Source organism: Rhea americana, unplaced genomic scaffold (genome assembly GCF_003343005.1).
Source record: "Rhea americana isolate MKP2758 unplaced genomic scaffold, rheAme1 scaffold_21, whole genome shotgun sequence".
Taxonomy (NCBI): Eukaryota; Metazoa; Chordata; class Aves; order Rheiformes; family Rheidae; genus Rhea; species Rhea americana.
The window spans coordinates 3,958,309-3,975,757 of record NW_028186258.1 but is presented as its reverse complement, the minus strand read 5'-3'; the positions used below and the strand labels follow the sequence as shown (position 1 = coordinate 3,975,757).

The following is a 17,449-nucleotide window of genomic DNA, read 5'->3' as shown; positions in this document are numbered from 1 at the left end:
AACACAGCTCATGCCTCAAAATCTAGTGTCAAAAACTCACTGGGTAACAGATAAGTAAGTTGTTAAAAGCAATTTTGATATTAGCATTTGAGAAGGGACATTGCTTTAGGGAAAAAATTTCTATCTTCTAGTCTGTTAGGGAGTCAGTTTCTGACCTTGGCTTTCTGTTTTACACTTCAATTATTTACTAAAGAAACACTATCAACTTTATAAAACATTTAACATTGCTCTCATGCAGTGCCAACGGGAACTGCATTTAACTGATTGGGATTAGCATGCGAGAACAGAAAGATAGCTACAGAGTAACAGTTGATTCTGCAGATTTTATTGACTAGTTTCACTCAAATAGACTTGATTTCCTCGAAAGTTTTACTGAAAAATATGGCAGCACAGAGACCAAAACAACTTTACTGTTACACAGTAATAGTTAATAGCTACTATTATACTACTGGCTACTCAGATATATAGGTGTGATTATGTTGATACTCTAAAGAGTCAAAAGCTGTTCTAAATCTTGTGGAATATTGCTAAGTACCTTTTTAAAAAAGAAAAGTAATAAAATGTACACAGATACATAGAAATATATATCTATTTATCTGTTATCAGATTAATGATGATGTAAAATCTCTTGGACAAATCTCCAAACTTCTTGCAAAAGATGAGAACAAATTCCAAACCATTATAAATTTCCTTGCAATTTTAACTATGCCTTAGCACAACATCATTCACTGATGGAAATACGGAGATGGTCATAGCTGTGCAGTTACTAACTCTTTCAATTTAAGTCTCACGTGTTTAATGAAGCTGTACCCTAAAACCATAATGTGCTTCCCCTCCCCCCAGTAGAAGTGCAGAAACACATGGCAAAGAACTATAGGAAAAATAGTTACAAGATTGTTTTTGTAGACTTCTAAAACTATAGTAAGGGTTTTAAGTATTAATAACTGTCATTTAATTACAACATAGTTAAGATGTGCTTACCTTAAAACTGTTGAGGAAGTATAGTTATCTGAGAGTACTTCATGCACAACCTGTTGGTCACAGTCAAGATGTTAATGCTTTATAAATCAATATTATATATTTTTTTCCTTTTAAAAGAAAAAAAAAAATGCAGGGAGGAGATTGATGCATATTTAAAAAATGAAAAAATGTCTAGTCTCTCCCAGCCAGATGTGTAAAAACATTTTCCATTCATTGTGCCACCAATAACCTCTTGTTCCTACAATGGAATCAAAATTAATTTCTATGCTGACAATATTCTGTCATCATAAAATGCAAGATTTATACCATCTCCATACTTACGCAAAGGCAAATAATGATTTGAGCAACCAGTTTTCCCATTGACTTCACAAACCCTCTTCACTCCATCCCCTCCATCTTCCTGCCCCTCAACTGTAAGAGTTCTGCTACAAGAACTATTATCAGAACTTACAAAATGATGCAGATTGGTATGCATTTATAAAGTTACTGTCCTGGCTATTAGCATTTTTCAAAATAATTGCTCTAATACTCATTTAATCAGCATTTTCAGAAAAAGCTTATGATCAGAGTTATTAATCCACAAACATACAAATTTTGGCACTGAATCTAGTCAAAATCTGACATATCTTGAACTTGTCAAACTGTTCCATTTCAACAAAACCACTTTCATCTAGAAAAAGATAAATATTTCAGGCACATTAAATAATTATCCATAATATTAAAAATAATGAATAAAATAAATTATTCCAAATATATTTTCATGTTAGATTGTGATAAGATGCATTAAGTGTTAGTATACACTCGAATAGATTGCCCGAAGAAGTTGTGGAGTCTCCATCCTTGGAGATATTCACAATTCAGCTGGACAAGATACTGAGCAAGCTGTTCTAGTTGGCCATGCTTTGAGTTGAACTAGATGATTGCAAGTGTTCACCTTTCAATCTTAATTATTCTGTGATTCTGTATGTTTACTTTAATATATAAATAAAAAAGGAAAAAGGATGTAACTCTTTAAAATGACATAAATATCAGAATTTTATTTTTTTTTGCTTTATAACTTTTCAAAATATTTTCAGATGTTATCTTTTTCCTGCCTTTTTCCTCTAGGAAATAAATTCCTATGTGGACCTGCCCTACTACACTACTTGTATTTCTAGTAGGTTGTTTTTAGCTGTGAAATGGTTACCACAAAGTAGCTTGTGATCAGTTTACTATGTTTAGTCCTCAAAAATACCAATATGCAACTTTCCCCGAATAAAATACCCCTAGAAATGATAAAGGAAGTTACCTCTACAAATTGTAGCAATTTTCCAGTAGTCACCTCAAAGGTCTTCCTAGCTGATTCTGATTTCCGCAGTTGGCAGTCGAGCACTGTAACTCTCTTTCTTAAGTCTTGGATGTTTTCCTGGGAAAGATATTTGATCCACACTATTTTAAGGCTTTCACTTTAATCATTTTCTTTTAGCGCTTGCATAGATACAAGGTGTGGATTTAAATGGATGTCTGAAATATTTCACATACTTAAAAAAAAAAAGAAAAAAAAAAAAAAGAGAGAGAGAAGAAAAAAAAGAAAAAGAAAAACATAGCTCTTCCCAAGGCAGGCATGCCTGATCTGCTAGAAAATCAGCTCCTAAGCTACTATAGTTTCCAACTTTTGGTATTACAGTAGACTGAAATCAGAAGCTAATTACATTAATAGGGCTAAAACTTAATAATAGTTTGAACTGAAAGGCTCAAACCTGACACTAGCAGTACCTGCAGCAGGGTGGCATAAACGGCCAGTGTGCTAACAAATTCAGTCCACTAAACTGAACCTGTACATTCTCTGCCAAATCGAGTAATTATGGCGTACCTTTGAGAAAATTACCCCCTAGGATTTCTCTACAAGCACTTGTATAACCTATTGATCAGTGTTATGCATCCTTTCTGCACTTTAGCTACAGTGAACACGAGCCCCAGGCTCATTAGCTCAAGTCCTGGAGGCTCAAGGTTTCAGCTTTTGTCCCTGGTACTGTTCCTGCGTCTGAACCATGAGGAAGATCTTGACATGTTTTGGGCCATTTTTGTTTAGCTAAACTGTCTGCTGAATAAAAGATTTAGAATAAAATATACTCAAAAGTTAAGAAAATACCATGATCATTAAAAATAAAATTTACATTTAAATCTTTTCTTAAAACCCACCATCTAAGTAATATCCACTATAAAACTTATACTAAAAAGATTAACATCACACATACTACTTTTACCTTTACTTGAAGCAAATACATACATTCATTCGTTTACGTACAATATACAAAGCAGCAGAATCATCATCATTCTGAATGTCAGAGGGTACACCGATTACATTTTTTTGATAATCTCACTGTTAAATCTTGCAGGAGGAGCTACTAAGCCAGCAGAGGTACCTTGCTCTTCTATACTAAGAGTGGGGTGGGGGGAAGAATTGTACTGAATAAAAACAGAAGGACTTTATACCAGCTCTACCTTGTTACAGCTTCTTGATTCTGCTTCTTTTAAGTAAGAAAGGCAGAGGATCAAGTCCCAACTCAGATTTTTGAAAATATAAAGAATTCAAACCTCAGAAAAAAAATCATTAAGAAAGCACCCCACATTCTCAGAACTGTCTCTGGCAAACTACTGTTAGTAGCATTTAAAAGATTGTGTTCATTAAGTCTGACTTTACTCAAAACAGTATTGGACTTACTATTTTCTAACAGAAAAATAAAAATATTGAGGCCATTTTTACTTACGTACAAACCCCACACATATATATGTATAGTCTTTACAGGGGAGCTATCTGCAGTCCATGAAGTATTCCACRTTAGGAACACACCTGAGATATATCATATTGACCTATGACATATACATGCATCCGGCTCCTATTTTTCCAGCCCAAAGATATCTAGATAAAGAAAGGTTCACACACTTTGCATTACCTCCTTCACTACACATCATTCTGGTTATTGAATAATACAAGACAAACAGTGACCTACTTTAGAAAAGCAGATGAAAAGAAAATGAAAACAAGATACATGACAACAGCAAGGAAACCATGGTAACTACAACAGGAGACTTCTTTGCTTACTTTATTTTGGCCAGAATTATCAGTGAGCTGAGCCTTCAGCTCCACAATTTCAGCTTCTAATAAGCGAATTACTTCTTCATAGTCCATCTCCATTCCCTGAGCCTGCTGTTGTGCAGCTTCTGCAAGATGAATCCTACTTCGCAAGGCTCTTGTCTCTTCTACAGCTGCCTTGGCTTCCTATAAATTATAGAATATAATTGAAAACTCCTGCTAACAGCAGAATTAAAAAAAGTTCAAAAGTATTGCAGTTGTCATTAAGGCTACCTTTCAGGATTGATGATTAGATGATTCAATTCTTAATTTTTAGATTTGTTATGCGTAAAAAAAGAACAAGTCTTTACAAATAGAGACAATATTCCTAATAAGTTAAATTATGATCTATGATTACATTTAATGGAACGAAAGTTTATATAGAAATGTATCTGATGCTCTTAATCTGTCCTATCACTCTGTATTAAGAAAGTACTTTTAATGATATATTACTTCATATATTATTATTATTGCCTTGATTCACACTCAATTCAGAGTTCTCATATTATTTAGATGAGCTTCTAATGAAGGTATTTAGTCCAAATTATTATTAAAATACGGCTACTTTTGATTTTTTTTAACCCAGTTCTTGCTCTTGTATCATTATCCTGCATTATCACATAAGAAAGTTACATATAATTTATTTATAAATAACATATGGAAACCTAGAAAGGAGAAGCTGCAGTACATTTTCAAGCAAAACTTTCACTAACTTTTAGTTCAGCTAAAGTAATTCCTAAATGCTGTAAAATATTATTCAGAGAAGGATACTTCTCAGTTAATTTTACCACTGAATATAAATTCAAGTTAACTTTGATCTGTAAGTTTAGAAAGTCTAACTAAAACTCCGTTTTTTCAGTTCCTGGCTGCAAAGAACTGTTGTAAAAATCAACACACAATAGCAATCATTTGCAGGATTGCTCCCTAACTTACAAATGGCACCTTACTCTTACCATAAAAATGATYGAGTATTTTTACTATAGATCACAACAATCCATAAAGTCTAAATCCTTCTTTGATAGCAGAAGGGCGTGATTTGAAATGATTGATGCTCCTCATACAGAAAGATCAGAGTAAAAAGGGAGACAAAGACATACATTCTAGAGGTGGCTAGTTCAACTAACTCCTGGACAATCAATTAACAAATATTCTCAAGTGATGGCTGCTTGCAGTTGTTAAGGGTTTCTGCATGCACCGTGTAAAAATAGGGGTCCTTATGTCTTTCTCAAAGTACATGACCAATAACTCCTATGAGCCTTAATGCTTAATTAAATTTAACACAATGAACTGACATACATCACAGTATCCAAACTCAGTTAGAACACAGAATCTTTTCTTTCCTTCTTAAGTTTTATCAAAAAGCACTTGCCTCTTCAGGAAGAAAAGTACACAATTTTTCGGCCACATCTTCTTAATTATTTCATCACAAAGCTATCTACATCCAAAACTCTGTCCCCATAGAAAAAAAAAATAGACATATGTAGACATACAGCATTCTCTCAAGCTCACTGACACCAGAAGCACTACACCATTTTTCCCCTTAGCTTTTTAGTAATTGGTGGAAAAAAATCAATTTAATATGAAGACATAATTAAAATTATAATCTTTAAATATAGGAATTCATAGAACTAGAAAATCTTTGTACAAATTCCTCAGTCAAGGATACTTAGGTGAGTATCCGATTCCTGGTTTACCCATCATATTCTATTATTACAACTGTATCTTGGTTCAGAATGGGACTAGATGGGAAACAGGCAGGGGCAGAACAGAAACAGGTACCGAGAATCTATTATTAGGCAGTAACCTTTCAGAAACCGTCACTGAAACCACTGTTCCTGAAAAATCAAAGAATGCTTGATTCTCACAGTTTTTGTGGAAAAACTATCATATAATACTTAACAAATGTCATAGTGTGTGTAGACTCATCTCTGCCTCCCGACCTAAGAGCATACTAGGAAATTATTTTCTTTTTCCAACAATGGGAAAAAAATGCAAATATCACATAATTGTATTAAATCTGTGCATTAACAACATCTGCTCTCATGCTAGAAAGGTCTGAACTTAAACACTGACCAGATGAAAACAGGAATTAAAAACAATTATTATTAGAAAGACCTCAGTTATTTATTGTATGTCAATTGCTGTTTCTAAAAGAGAAGAAAAACATTCTCCAGAAAACAGATGAGGAACTCTATCCTTCATTTATCTTTTAGATCCTTAAGACTTTAGAAGAAGATACTAACTAATTTTCCTGATTTTTCTTATATTCTTCTAAACTTCAATCATCTGATGAGTGTAGGTTTGACCATATAAGTACTTTTACCTGCATTTGGCCAGGTTTCCAGAAACATCAGCAAGTCTTGGCAAGAAAAATTCCACCCTGGGATGAGTAAATTTTATCCCAATTAAAAAGCTAATTGCTTGAGTGATAGAGCAGGGAATTATTAGCTTGTGCACTCAACTGGCTACCAACTGTGTGAATTATACTTTTCTTGAAAATGGCAACGTTTGTTTCTGTTTCTCAAAAAAGTTCAGTGCGTGCAAATACAGACACACACCTACAGCTCTTGCTGTTTTGAAGATACGCAAGAAATTGCTATTTCAAAGAATCATAGAGGAAACCTTATTTTTAGATATTGGTATATTGTACAATATTGGAAAACATCCTCAGTGGTATAAACATAATTCCTGTCAAGACCCTGAAGATAAGCTCATATATGAAACAAGCGATCAGAAATAACACCTGTAGCAGCACAACCGCCGCTGCGTGCCATGTAAGAGAGCCAAAAGGTACAAAGGTGTGTTAAACCTCTATTTCAAATTCCTCAGGAAACCCTTGTATGCCAACATCACTCGAGGCAAATACCAGGCTTTCTCAGCAAACTACTTCCCTGAACTCTAACGTACTGAGATGCTTCCTGAGAGTGGGATGATGGCCAAAGGACAAGCAATGCTGTTGGCAGTTTAGGAAGAGCTGCAGCCCTGCTTTCAGGTGGGATAGGTTGCCACAACAGAGACCTCTGAGGTGTCCAGATTCCATCAGCTCTATGAATCCCTTGGAGTGTATCAGGCTTAGAAATGGAAAACAGGATTTGGAGAAGATTTAACACCATTTCCCAAAGGGACAGCCACTAGTTTTCCACTACAGACTTTCAGAACTGTAGCACAGAGCAGAATTTTTCACAAGGCTTAAATAAAGAGATTTTTCTTTAGATGATCTTCCAGATGGCAACTGAGAACATGAGTCTATCCTGCATGCCAGACACTGGTCAACTTGCAATGCAAGTATCTGCTTTTTTTAATACTTCTTATCACTCTGAATCTCAGTGTCAACCAAAATGAAGGTGTGAACTTTTGTTCTGATCTATAGAAAAGTATATAAAATGCCTGACAACACACAAGGTATAAACAGAATTAGAATTTCTACAATAAGCCTGCTAGTACTGCCTAAAAAAGGTCTCAAAATAAAATATTGTTGTAACCGTCCACAATTTGTTACTTTCCTTTCATTTCACTATTTCGAACCTTTTTAATTTCAATTACTTAAAACAGTTCTGAGAAAATCTTAATATTTAGCCTCTGGAAATCTATACTCCTCTGTGCAAATCTGATCTTCAAAGTCACATGACAGAATTTCACAGAAAAATATAAGTATGAGGGCCTCATGTGGTAGAAAATAGGTATTGCTTTCACTGAAAACAAACTACCTTAAACAGCCTTTCGCTGTCTGCCTTACAAATAAGAGCACATATGTAGACTGAAATACTCAATGCTGAGGAACTGATGTCCATAGTATCTGAAATTTGAGGTTTTTACCTTGTACAAGCTCTAGTCTAGAATGACAGACTGAACACCCGTTAACAGGTTGAAACATGAGATGTGCTCTTTAAACACACCTTCCAGCTCAGTTTCAACCAAAAAACAATCTAGTTTACTCCACTGCAGCCTCACAGTGTGCAGAGCACAGTATGACAGTATTAATGGAGAAAGTTCTCTTTGTGGAGCTCTCGTAGTTCTCTTACACTGAAGATTATTATAAAGATGCTCAACAAATACACAGATACAAGCAAAATCCTAACGTAACATAAAGATGAAATATTTTTAAACTGTTGCATTTTTACCTATGACATCTGATAGAGCAGATAGCCATAACAGAAATGTACAAGGAGTGCGGGTAGCAGTAGAAAGAAGAAATGCCAAGCAACTCATTAAGAGGAAAACCTGCTGATAGGATAATGTTGGGTAGAAGAAGCAGGAAACAGGTAAGTTATCTGGCTTCGAATCCAGGCCACAAACAAAGCAGGACATAAATATAGTTGGAAATTTATTTTAAGATATGGAAGAAGGCTAAATTTCYTATGTAACTCTGATTTATTCTCTTAATTATCAATGAATATGGAGGCAGAAACAAGATGTTCCTCACAAAACACTGAGGATAAAGAGACAAACCTTCAGAATTATATATTTTTAAGAAACTCCAACATACTTGCTTGACTGTTTGTAGCTCCTCTGTTAACTGTTTCTGTAAATTCACAGATTCAGACAATTCTTCCTGTCCAAAAAAAAAGAGAGAGAAAAAAAAAGAAAAAAGAAAGAGGGGCAAGAAGTAATTAAAAGAGAAATAGTTATTTTTTTTTTATTCCCAACTCCTACTTAGGACCAAACAGCTTCATCAACACTACAGCTAGCAACAATCAGCTTCATTTAATTTCTACCAATCTACTTACTACTGACTTTTGTACTACTGGTACGTTTCTAAGCCAAAACATAAATTTACTAATAATGCTAAATAAACAGAGAAAGATATTTAAAAGAGTTCTGGTGGAAATAACAAATAATCATCAGCTTTTATAAAACTTAGGACCAAGCCAAATTTTAATTTCTAAAGGTTAGTTTTTCATTTCAGAGACTTTATTGATACTGTATTGTCTACATTTTATGAGCAGCTGAGGGTTATCTATAATACACAAGTGTTAGGTATATAAAACACACATTTTAAGTCTTCTAGTTCTCTTGTTACTCAGGTATCTAGGAAGCGAGAGGAATAAGGACTTTTTTGTGGTTTTAATAGATTGCTGTGCAACCTAAGTTCCCCTTCTTCTCCCCCATGTTTTTTTAACGACAAAATACAATTTATTTTCTTGATGTTTGTCTTATATATATTTCTTATATATGTTCTTAATATTCAAGTTACTTTTACTGTTGTTTCAATCACCAACCTATAGCAGAAGCCTGTAGGAACACCACTTCCAGAAGGTTAGAAGCTGTAAAAAAAAGTTTAAAAAGTGCCAAAGGAACATATAGAACATACTGAATTGGACCACGAGTACATCAATAGTTTAGGGAGTCATGATACCTATTCATCACTTCAATGTTCACAGGAAAATAAGCCAAGTTTTCTACCCCCCCACCCCCCATTTCAGTTTCAAGCTTTCAGGAGAAGAGCATTTGTGGTCAGAACCAAGAAAAGCTCTTTGAATATGTCAACCCAACGTTTTTGTATATTTGTGCCAATAAAGAWTTTTTTTGGACACAGCAGTGATTTGCCTGTATCCTTGGATCACTTTTACGAATCATGTCCAAAATCACAGGTAAGATACACTGAATACAACACCAAAGGTTTTTTTTGTCTTAGGTTTTCAAAAAATTTCAAAAAAACAATGTAGTAACATGGTTGTAAGAGTATTGCATCACAAGAAATGTATTTTTTGCTTTAGGGCTTATATTTTATATTGTGCAATGTCTATGATAAAAATGCGTTAATTTTGAAAGCAGACAAATATATCTCCCAATTCTGACTTCTTTCAAAAATATTAACATATGTTCAGTCACTGTGGTTACTAGGATCATACAATTTCTAAATAAAAATGTCCTGAAAAAATCAGTCACATCTCCAAATTCATGTGTGAAATGTCTCTTTAGTCTCATTTCTCTACAAATCAAACCAAAAGAATGCACTAGTATTCAGCATACAAAGCAAAATTCACATTCTCCAGAAATGCATTGTAAGTGTACAAATTTCAAACATAACTAGGACTGTTTGTTCTGCCTTTCTATTTATTCATTTTAATTTGCACATAAAATTCAAAAGAAAAACATCAAGTTACATACTATATACACTTCAAAAAGAAATTATCCTCTAGAATGATTTAAAAGTAATCAAAATTAAGTATTACCTTTAATTTACTTATCTCTCTTAAAGCTTCATTTCTTTCTCTCTTAAGCCTTTCCATGTCATCCTCCAAAGAATCGCAAGTTGCAAACTGTGTATATTTAAACAGGGAGAGTTAGAAACCAGTGCTAACTGCATCTCTCAATCATTAACATTTTTTTCTTAAAAAATCTTGTTAATAAATTCAAAGTATAATCTTAGTTTTAGACTTATTTAAAAATAAAAACTCATTTGCAGAAATACTAAAAATATTTGATAAAATTTTAACCAACTTACCTTCCAAGAGAACAACAACATTAGTGATTTTCAAATACGGAAATTCAAATCAGCAGGCTCCTTAACTGTTTATTACTTACACAGTTAGTAGTGAAATGTAGCCCATTTAAGAAATCTCAGTAAATCACTGTTGTCCATACTCTTAACAAATCACAAATAATTATCTTAACTGCTTTCTGCAAAGTAGGTTGCTTTAAAAAGCTTCACAGAAACTAGGTTATTATAAAGAAAACCTTGATGTGGAACTGTTCTAAAAATTTGTCTAAAATTGGAATAATCTTTTTTTTTTTTTTTTCTTAAAGAAAAGAAAAGAAAAGAAAATGTTAAGCTTTCCAATAATCTCCTCACAACAGTTAAACACTGTACAGGCATGTTCCTTACCTGTGAATCTAAAAAACTGGCAAGTTCATTGGCCCCAAATGTTACAGGTTTTTGGTCACCGTCTGTCGCATTCAAATGCAAAGAGAACAGATTCCTTGAAACCTCAACAAAATCTAAAAAATAGTTTAGATTGTGTTGCTATAGTCTCCACTTTCAGTTTAGTACCAGCATCACCAAATATAACGCAACTGCTATTATCATAATGCAGGTTACCCTTTATAAATACAATGCCTGCCTTCCATTGGCTTCCTAAAGGAAGCCCTAATTCTTCTACAATTTTGTCAGACACATCCCTCAAAGCAGAAACATTTGTTCAGGCCAGCAAAAATAAAAACAAAAATTTTCAAAATGGTCCTGGCATGAAATTCCCCTCGTTCAACTTGTGTAAGAGAAAGAAAGAAAAGGTGCTGTGAAATTCACCTTTAAAGCACCTGGTTAGAGATGTTCTACATTTGGCAGATCTTTGGCAAAAATTTAAGAGAAATCTGCACACTCAGTATACAGCTGCCTTTCCCAGTGGATTATCCTATAAGAGGAGGCTCTGTCTCTGGAAGTAAGAGGGTAAACTTCATGGAAGCTCACTGATAATCTTTTCCTTTGCAAATCTTTCAAATGCCCACTAGAGACCTGGTAAAATTTATGTTGACCAAGAAAGTTTTAAATAGAAAAATTACAACCTTCTCAGTTGATAGGGCTTTGATTACACATTTAATTTGAATGTATAAACATATTTATTGCTACAACATGACAGAAAAGTGGAAAGATAGAGATCAGTTTGTGCATACTATAAATTCTGATGGAATATCAAGTATCTTGCACGATAAAGATACTTGAAAATCCAGTTTAAGTGAAATTTCTATCAGTACTACCATCATAACTAATGGTGTATGACAAATATTCTGAACTTGATAGTGTCACCCACCAAACTTGTCATAGCTAATTGAGGAAACTGGTTTCCATCAGAATTAGGTTTAGCTAGAAGAATCATGATGGTCTCCATGCAAATCCTTCTATACATCATACAGTTCAAATGTTACGGCACTCACAAAATTAGCATGTTAAATGATCAGTCAGTTTAGTTGCTTCAAGAAGTCATCTTAATCATCAGTACTCTTCCAAATACCCAAGTAATTTTTGGAACAATTACAGAACCTCTCAGAATGAGGAGGCCTCTATTTTATGGATATTGATTTCAGTCCCTCCCCCCCCCCCCCCCCCCCCAAAAAAAAATCATACAAATATTATGCACATAAATAAAGATAACAATGAATAAAAATACAACAGTTTTATACCTTTATAAACTGCTATGGTAGTCTATTAATATTTAATACAAAGCAATTTGATAATACAGAAATGTGTGCTTATATCTGTACTTACACATTAATTCAGATGCAATACTTAAGAACACTTCAAGAATGGCTATTTTCTACAATTAATTACACCTAAACTGAAAGCCACTTCTAACAAAGCATCTTACGACTGCTTCTTAAGACATAGGAGTAAATATGTCAAGTGTTTAAAATAGAAACTACTTTCATACTTCATTTTAATGAAATGTTTTCTTAAGGACATCTTCATTGAAAAAAACCCTTACACTATTATGATGCCCTATTCGAAAGGTAAATCTAGAAATTTGTAACTGAACACCAACTCAAACTTTCTCAAGATTGCTTTTTATTAGATACAATTGTGATATGCTTTTCAACCACCATGTTTCAGAAGTCCAAGTTTGGGTATTATCTATTATTTACCAATCATAATACCAATGGGTATTATCTATCATTTCTATATTCTTACATTACTCCATTTTCCAGGGCAATTAACAAATGATTACCTCCAAAAGACACTGTTCCTTCAGAATSCTTCTCAAGCTGCTGCCTCATGGCTTGTTGCTGTTCATTTGTGGGATGTATCCCAAGATAATTCAGTGCCTGGAAAGAGAAGACTTACTTGGAGAAAAAGGAAAAGGACTAGGAATAATGACTGAAGGGATATAGGTGGAGTAATTAAAGATCCTCACTTCAAACAGCCTTTTTATATTATAGTACTCTCTCACTGAGAGCACTTTTATTCCAGAGACTCTTTATGACTTTTTCTACTGATTTAAAGATATTCAGATATTATTTACCCTTGAATGCAAATGGGTAAAATGAATGCAAAACCCTTAGTAACAGCCTTAAAAATCCTGGTGGATGCTCAGATTCCCAGAAGATAATAGAGCTAATCATTAACCAGATTAACAAAAACAGTAATTTGCCCGAAACATAAAATGAAGCAATCTCAAAGAACAATCCAAACAGGAAATTTTACGTATGTTTTACACCTTCATTTTTGTCAAGCTAGAAATATTCTCCAGTTGTTTTATATGCACCATTAAGGAGGGAGAAAGAAAAACTCACAAGATTAAAAGTACTTACTTTCTCCAGCTTTTCTGCTTTGAGATGAACAGAAGAGTTCAAGAAATTCTTCCTTCCTTGTGGCCTATAATCATCAATCTGATTGAGAGAGAGTACTGTGAAGAAAAAATTTTAGATTTAACTAAACGAAGATTGAGCTGTAACTTCTGGTTTCTGAATAATTTGTTCGGAAACTCTGCTCTTCAAAGTAATCCCAACTTAATACCCAATTGCCACAATAAATGTTAATATTTGGATTGATCTTTTTCAAAAATAAGAAAAACACTATTGAATAACCAAAAATATGGATACTGCTTGATTACTTAAAGTGACAAGTAGCAAATTACTAGAGAGAAACAGGGAATAATTTCTAGAGATGCAAAAGGAGAAGTATATGGCTTATACTGTGTTTTTTTTTTTTCTTTCTTTTTTTTTTTTTTTTTTTATACAAGAAATACATTGAGTAACTCTGGGAACAGAAGGAGAAATACACTTATGAATTCCAAGAAAGACCAGCAAGACGTACCCTCTACACATTCAACAGTTCCCAAAAGCATATCGGGTGAACTAGCAAACACTGTGGAAAGAGAGGGAATGACTTGTTGCCACTAAGGACTGTGCTCAGTAAGCTTAGGCTGAATCCCAGCACACTTTTTTTTTCCTGAAGAGGAACTCCTTTCCAAAGCCCACCATCCAATAAACTCTGTAGACAAAGTGTTCATCACTACCTCTCCAGTCCTTTCAGTCAGAAATAATTTTGCATAATTTTAACTGGTTGCATTAATACAGTATGGCGCATTTTTTTGCAGAGAAAAATGGAATATTTATTTATAAATAAATATAAATTAAATCTTAATTCACTATTTCATTAATGCATTAGAGAGGTGCCCAAACCAAAATCGCTATTTGAAAACTGAAAAATTTTAGTTTGAGATTTGCTCTAACAGAGCATGAGTTACATCGCAAAAAAAATTTTTTTTTATTTCACAGAGTATCTGTTTCCAAGCTTAAAGTAATTTACATTCTCTTTCTATGCCAAAAGCATAAACCAAAACATCTTGAGAAATCTCTGACACTAACACCTCTCACATGCTATATTAAATTCTGAAGACAGTGGGCTAGGACCTCAGCTGAATTGGCACACTTCCTTTCAACTCAGAATGAAAAGCTTTGTGCATGAATTTCTGCAAGAATTTCTCAGAATTATGCTCATTTTTCTTACAYAATTTTTAAAAAATCTCCAAGCTACTTTGATTTTTCAAGGTTTGACTTGAAAAAGGGCAACTTTGATGAAATTCTTTGATGAAAGAAAATGGCATCTTTGATTAAGGATGTGCTATTAAACAAGACTAAAATGAAAAAAATACAAGAAACAGTATACACTGGAGCTGTCAAGTATTTTCACTCTCCATTCTAGTAGCGATTTTTACAGTAGTTCCACATTATTCAGACATGTTTAAGAAACTGGCTTTCTCGAGCTCTTTTAAGCAACAATGACACTCCCATGTATTGCATTAATATTAATCAAGAGTTTTATAATCTGAACATATTCTGAAACAGCCTGTCTTATGCCTCTGATTTAGTTGTGTTCTTCATGATTAGCATGACAAAGCTGCTTGATTATTAAACTCAAGCTTTATTAAATATTACAACCTTTCCAGTTTCAAAAGTTCATATTCAGTTAGCTAACCCTTCAGCTAATCCTTCTATGGAGACCTTTTCACTTAGCATTAGGATATCTAAGACAGGCCATAACAACCCCAGGTACAATAACGTCAGTGGAGCAACATCCAGGACGAATGACGTCCTGCATGTTTGTCCTTCCTCTTCTCAGACACAGACAAATCAATTTGAGGGGCAGAGATTATGCTGCTACTGTCAGAAGTTCAGGCCTTCATGGAGAAATAAAGAACATAAATCACAAGCTTATCACATGAAACAAGAACATAACTCATCATGTCAGACTTCTGCATCTTCACTATTTATAAATGCAACGAATACACGTTTCCTAAAGGAGTTACCATTACAGCTCTGACTTTGTTCTGATGTAATACCAGAACATCCTTCTATTTTTCCTAGTTGTTCTTTTTAAATTATATACTTAAAGATATAATCAAAGTATCAAAGTATTGTCTTTCTTTGACCACCATGGGTCTCAGACATATTCAGGAAAACCCACTCTAGAATTCTATTTGTTAAAAACTGAAAAAAAAAAAAGTTACAGGTTTGCATGTTATTTCTATTCTTACAATACGCTGTCCTGATTTTTTTAAAGGTGCAAACAGTATACATCCACAGAATTTCAACAAATCATGAAAGAAGAGTTTCCATGGCAACCTAATCTTGATCTATATGTGAGTCTTCATTATCTGGTTTCAACTGAGTCTATTACCGTTACTGCTATATAGCAAGTGTTGTGATCATTTGTTTTTGTTTGGTTTCAATTGTTTGTTATAAACAAAGTCCATTGTAAATTATATTTGAAAAAAGTCACTGCACAATCTATTCACCTCAGTACTTAAAAAAAAAAGTCTAATATTCCCTTCTTTAAAGCTTATGGATTCATACTAGGTAGTATTTTCTGTAGGACAGTTATTGAAGAAAAAACAGGAGATGGAGGCAAAAAGAATTAAATCAGAAGTTACCAGGGGCAGGCACATCAGTAGGACTGCTGTCTACAGTCTCAACTGGAGATTGMTCTTTCTTCTTGATTCCAGTTTCCATCTATGGGGGTGGGGTGGGGGAAAATCAAAAGTCATGAAAGGCCATTTTCTGAAATAGGTTAAAAAAATCAGACTAGAAATGCATGTTGATCTACAAAAGAGGGAGAAGAAGGAAGACCGGAGGGAGAAAGGAAGGAGTGGGCAGGCACAAGGTGGGGCAGTGGGGAATGCCATTAAAGTCAAAGTTCTGATTTACATTAAAGTTCTGATCCACTATACCTATAAAACAAAATTTGTTTTTGTTTATTTTGTGGCAAGGAACCACTTAAGAAAATAATACCAGCCCATACATAATTGCAAGCATGCTCAACATAGGGCCAGTTTAGATCAGGGACTTGTACAGCTGAGTTTTGAATATCTTCACAGATGGAGATAACATACTCTCTCTGGGCAACCTGCTTCAATGTTTATATTTCTGACAGGAAAGAACAAATGGGCAAGAATTTCAAGTACGAACATAAGAACAGTTGAGAATCAGCTCTTTTGACTTTGTATTTGACATGGAATATTTTATTCTCCGTTCAAAGGAAATATTTTATTTAGAGTTAAAAACCTATAAATTGGTAAAGTTCTTTGAAAAACTGAAATAATGGAGTAATTCTAAAACATTCTCTCTTGCCTCAAGTTCAATACTGCTTTTTACACTAAGGGTGAACTATACAAAATTAAAACAATGAATGTGATTCAGTCAGAAAAAGGAAAGAGGTAAACACACACACCATTCCTCTTGGATTCTGTTTTTTAATCAAAAATTTCATTATCTTGAAGGAGGTATAACTTGTGAGATCTGTACTTACACATACATAGTAATCAAAGATTCCCTATCTTTGAAATGTAAAACTGAATAACTAGAAAATATCTCATTTTAACCTTTATTGCCTAACAAACAGTAAAGAAAACCTTTGTATCTAAGAACGCCATTAATGCTTACTTCAGTTGATTTGATTTCTTGTCACAAGTCAACTAGTACTCTTATTCCTCTCATCAAGTTGGTTTATTCTACTGTTATATGGTATGCCATCTGGAAGGATCTTGATATTCCAAAGAATGAGTATTTTGCAGGAAAAGGAGCCAGTCATTTTTCTTACTAGAATGGAAACTGAATTAAAAGAACCCTATACTGAAATTTGAATAGAATTCAGAAAACAACTATTTGCTCAGTTCATACTAACAGAAGTCATAAGTATACTCACAGCATTAGCAGTGAACTTGGAGACAAGCTTCCCATTAGGAGATGCAAGAGGACTAAGTATCGCAGCCTGCTGCTCTCCATATACTACAGAAGATGTTAAGAGAGTGGATGGACGTTGCAGATCCTCTGAATAACTGGCAATGTTTTTTTGTCTAATAAAAGCTATCTCCCAAAAACTTTCAAATCTAAAATAAAAAAAAAAAAATCAGCATA

At 33.8% G+C, this 17,449-nt stretch overlaps 1 protein-coding gene across 6 annotated transcripts in view; it reads right to left on the bottom strand.

Moving 5' to 3' along the window:
• The window catches only part of STXBP4 (syntaxin binding protein 4), a 70,958-nt gene that overhangs the window by 34,539 nt on the left and 18,970 nt on the right, over nt 1-17,449 (bottom strand). For 5 of the 6 annotated variants that reach the window (XM_085304627.1, XM_085304629.1, XM_085304630.1 and 2 more), the window contains exons 11-20: nt 17,238-17,421; nt 15,967-16,045; nt 13,343-13,437; nt 12,760-12,856; nt 10,926-11,038; nt 10,273-10,359; nt 8,583-8,648; nt 4,067-4,243; nt 2,270-2,386; nt 982-1,031 (exon numbers count right to left, since the gene is read on the bottom strand). In XM_085304627.1, the coding sequence (XP_085160753.1) occupies nt 982-1,031; nt 2,270-2,386; nt 4,067-4,243; nt 8,583-8,648; nt 10,273-10,359; nt 10,926-11,038; nt 12,760-12,856; nt 13,343-13,437; nt 15,967-16,045; nt 17,238-17,421 (1,065 nt within the window). The remainder of the gene's footprint in view (nt 1-981; nt 1,032-2,269; nt 2,387-4,066; nt 4,244-8,582; nt 8,649-10,272; nt 10,360-10,925; nt 11,039-12,759; nt 12,857-13,342; nt 13,438-15,966; nt 16,046-17,237; nt 17,422-17,449) is intronic. The other variant, XM_085304631.1, reaches the window with a different exon arrangement.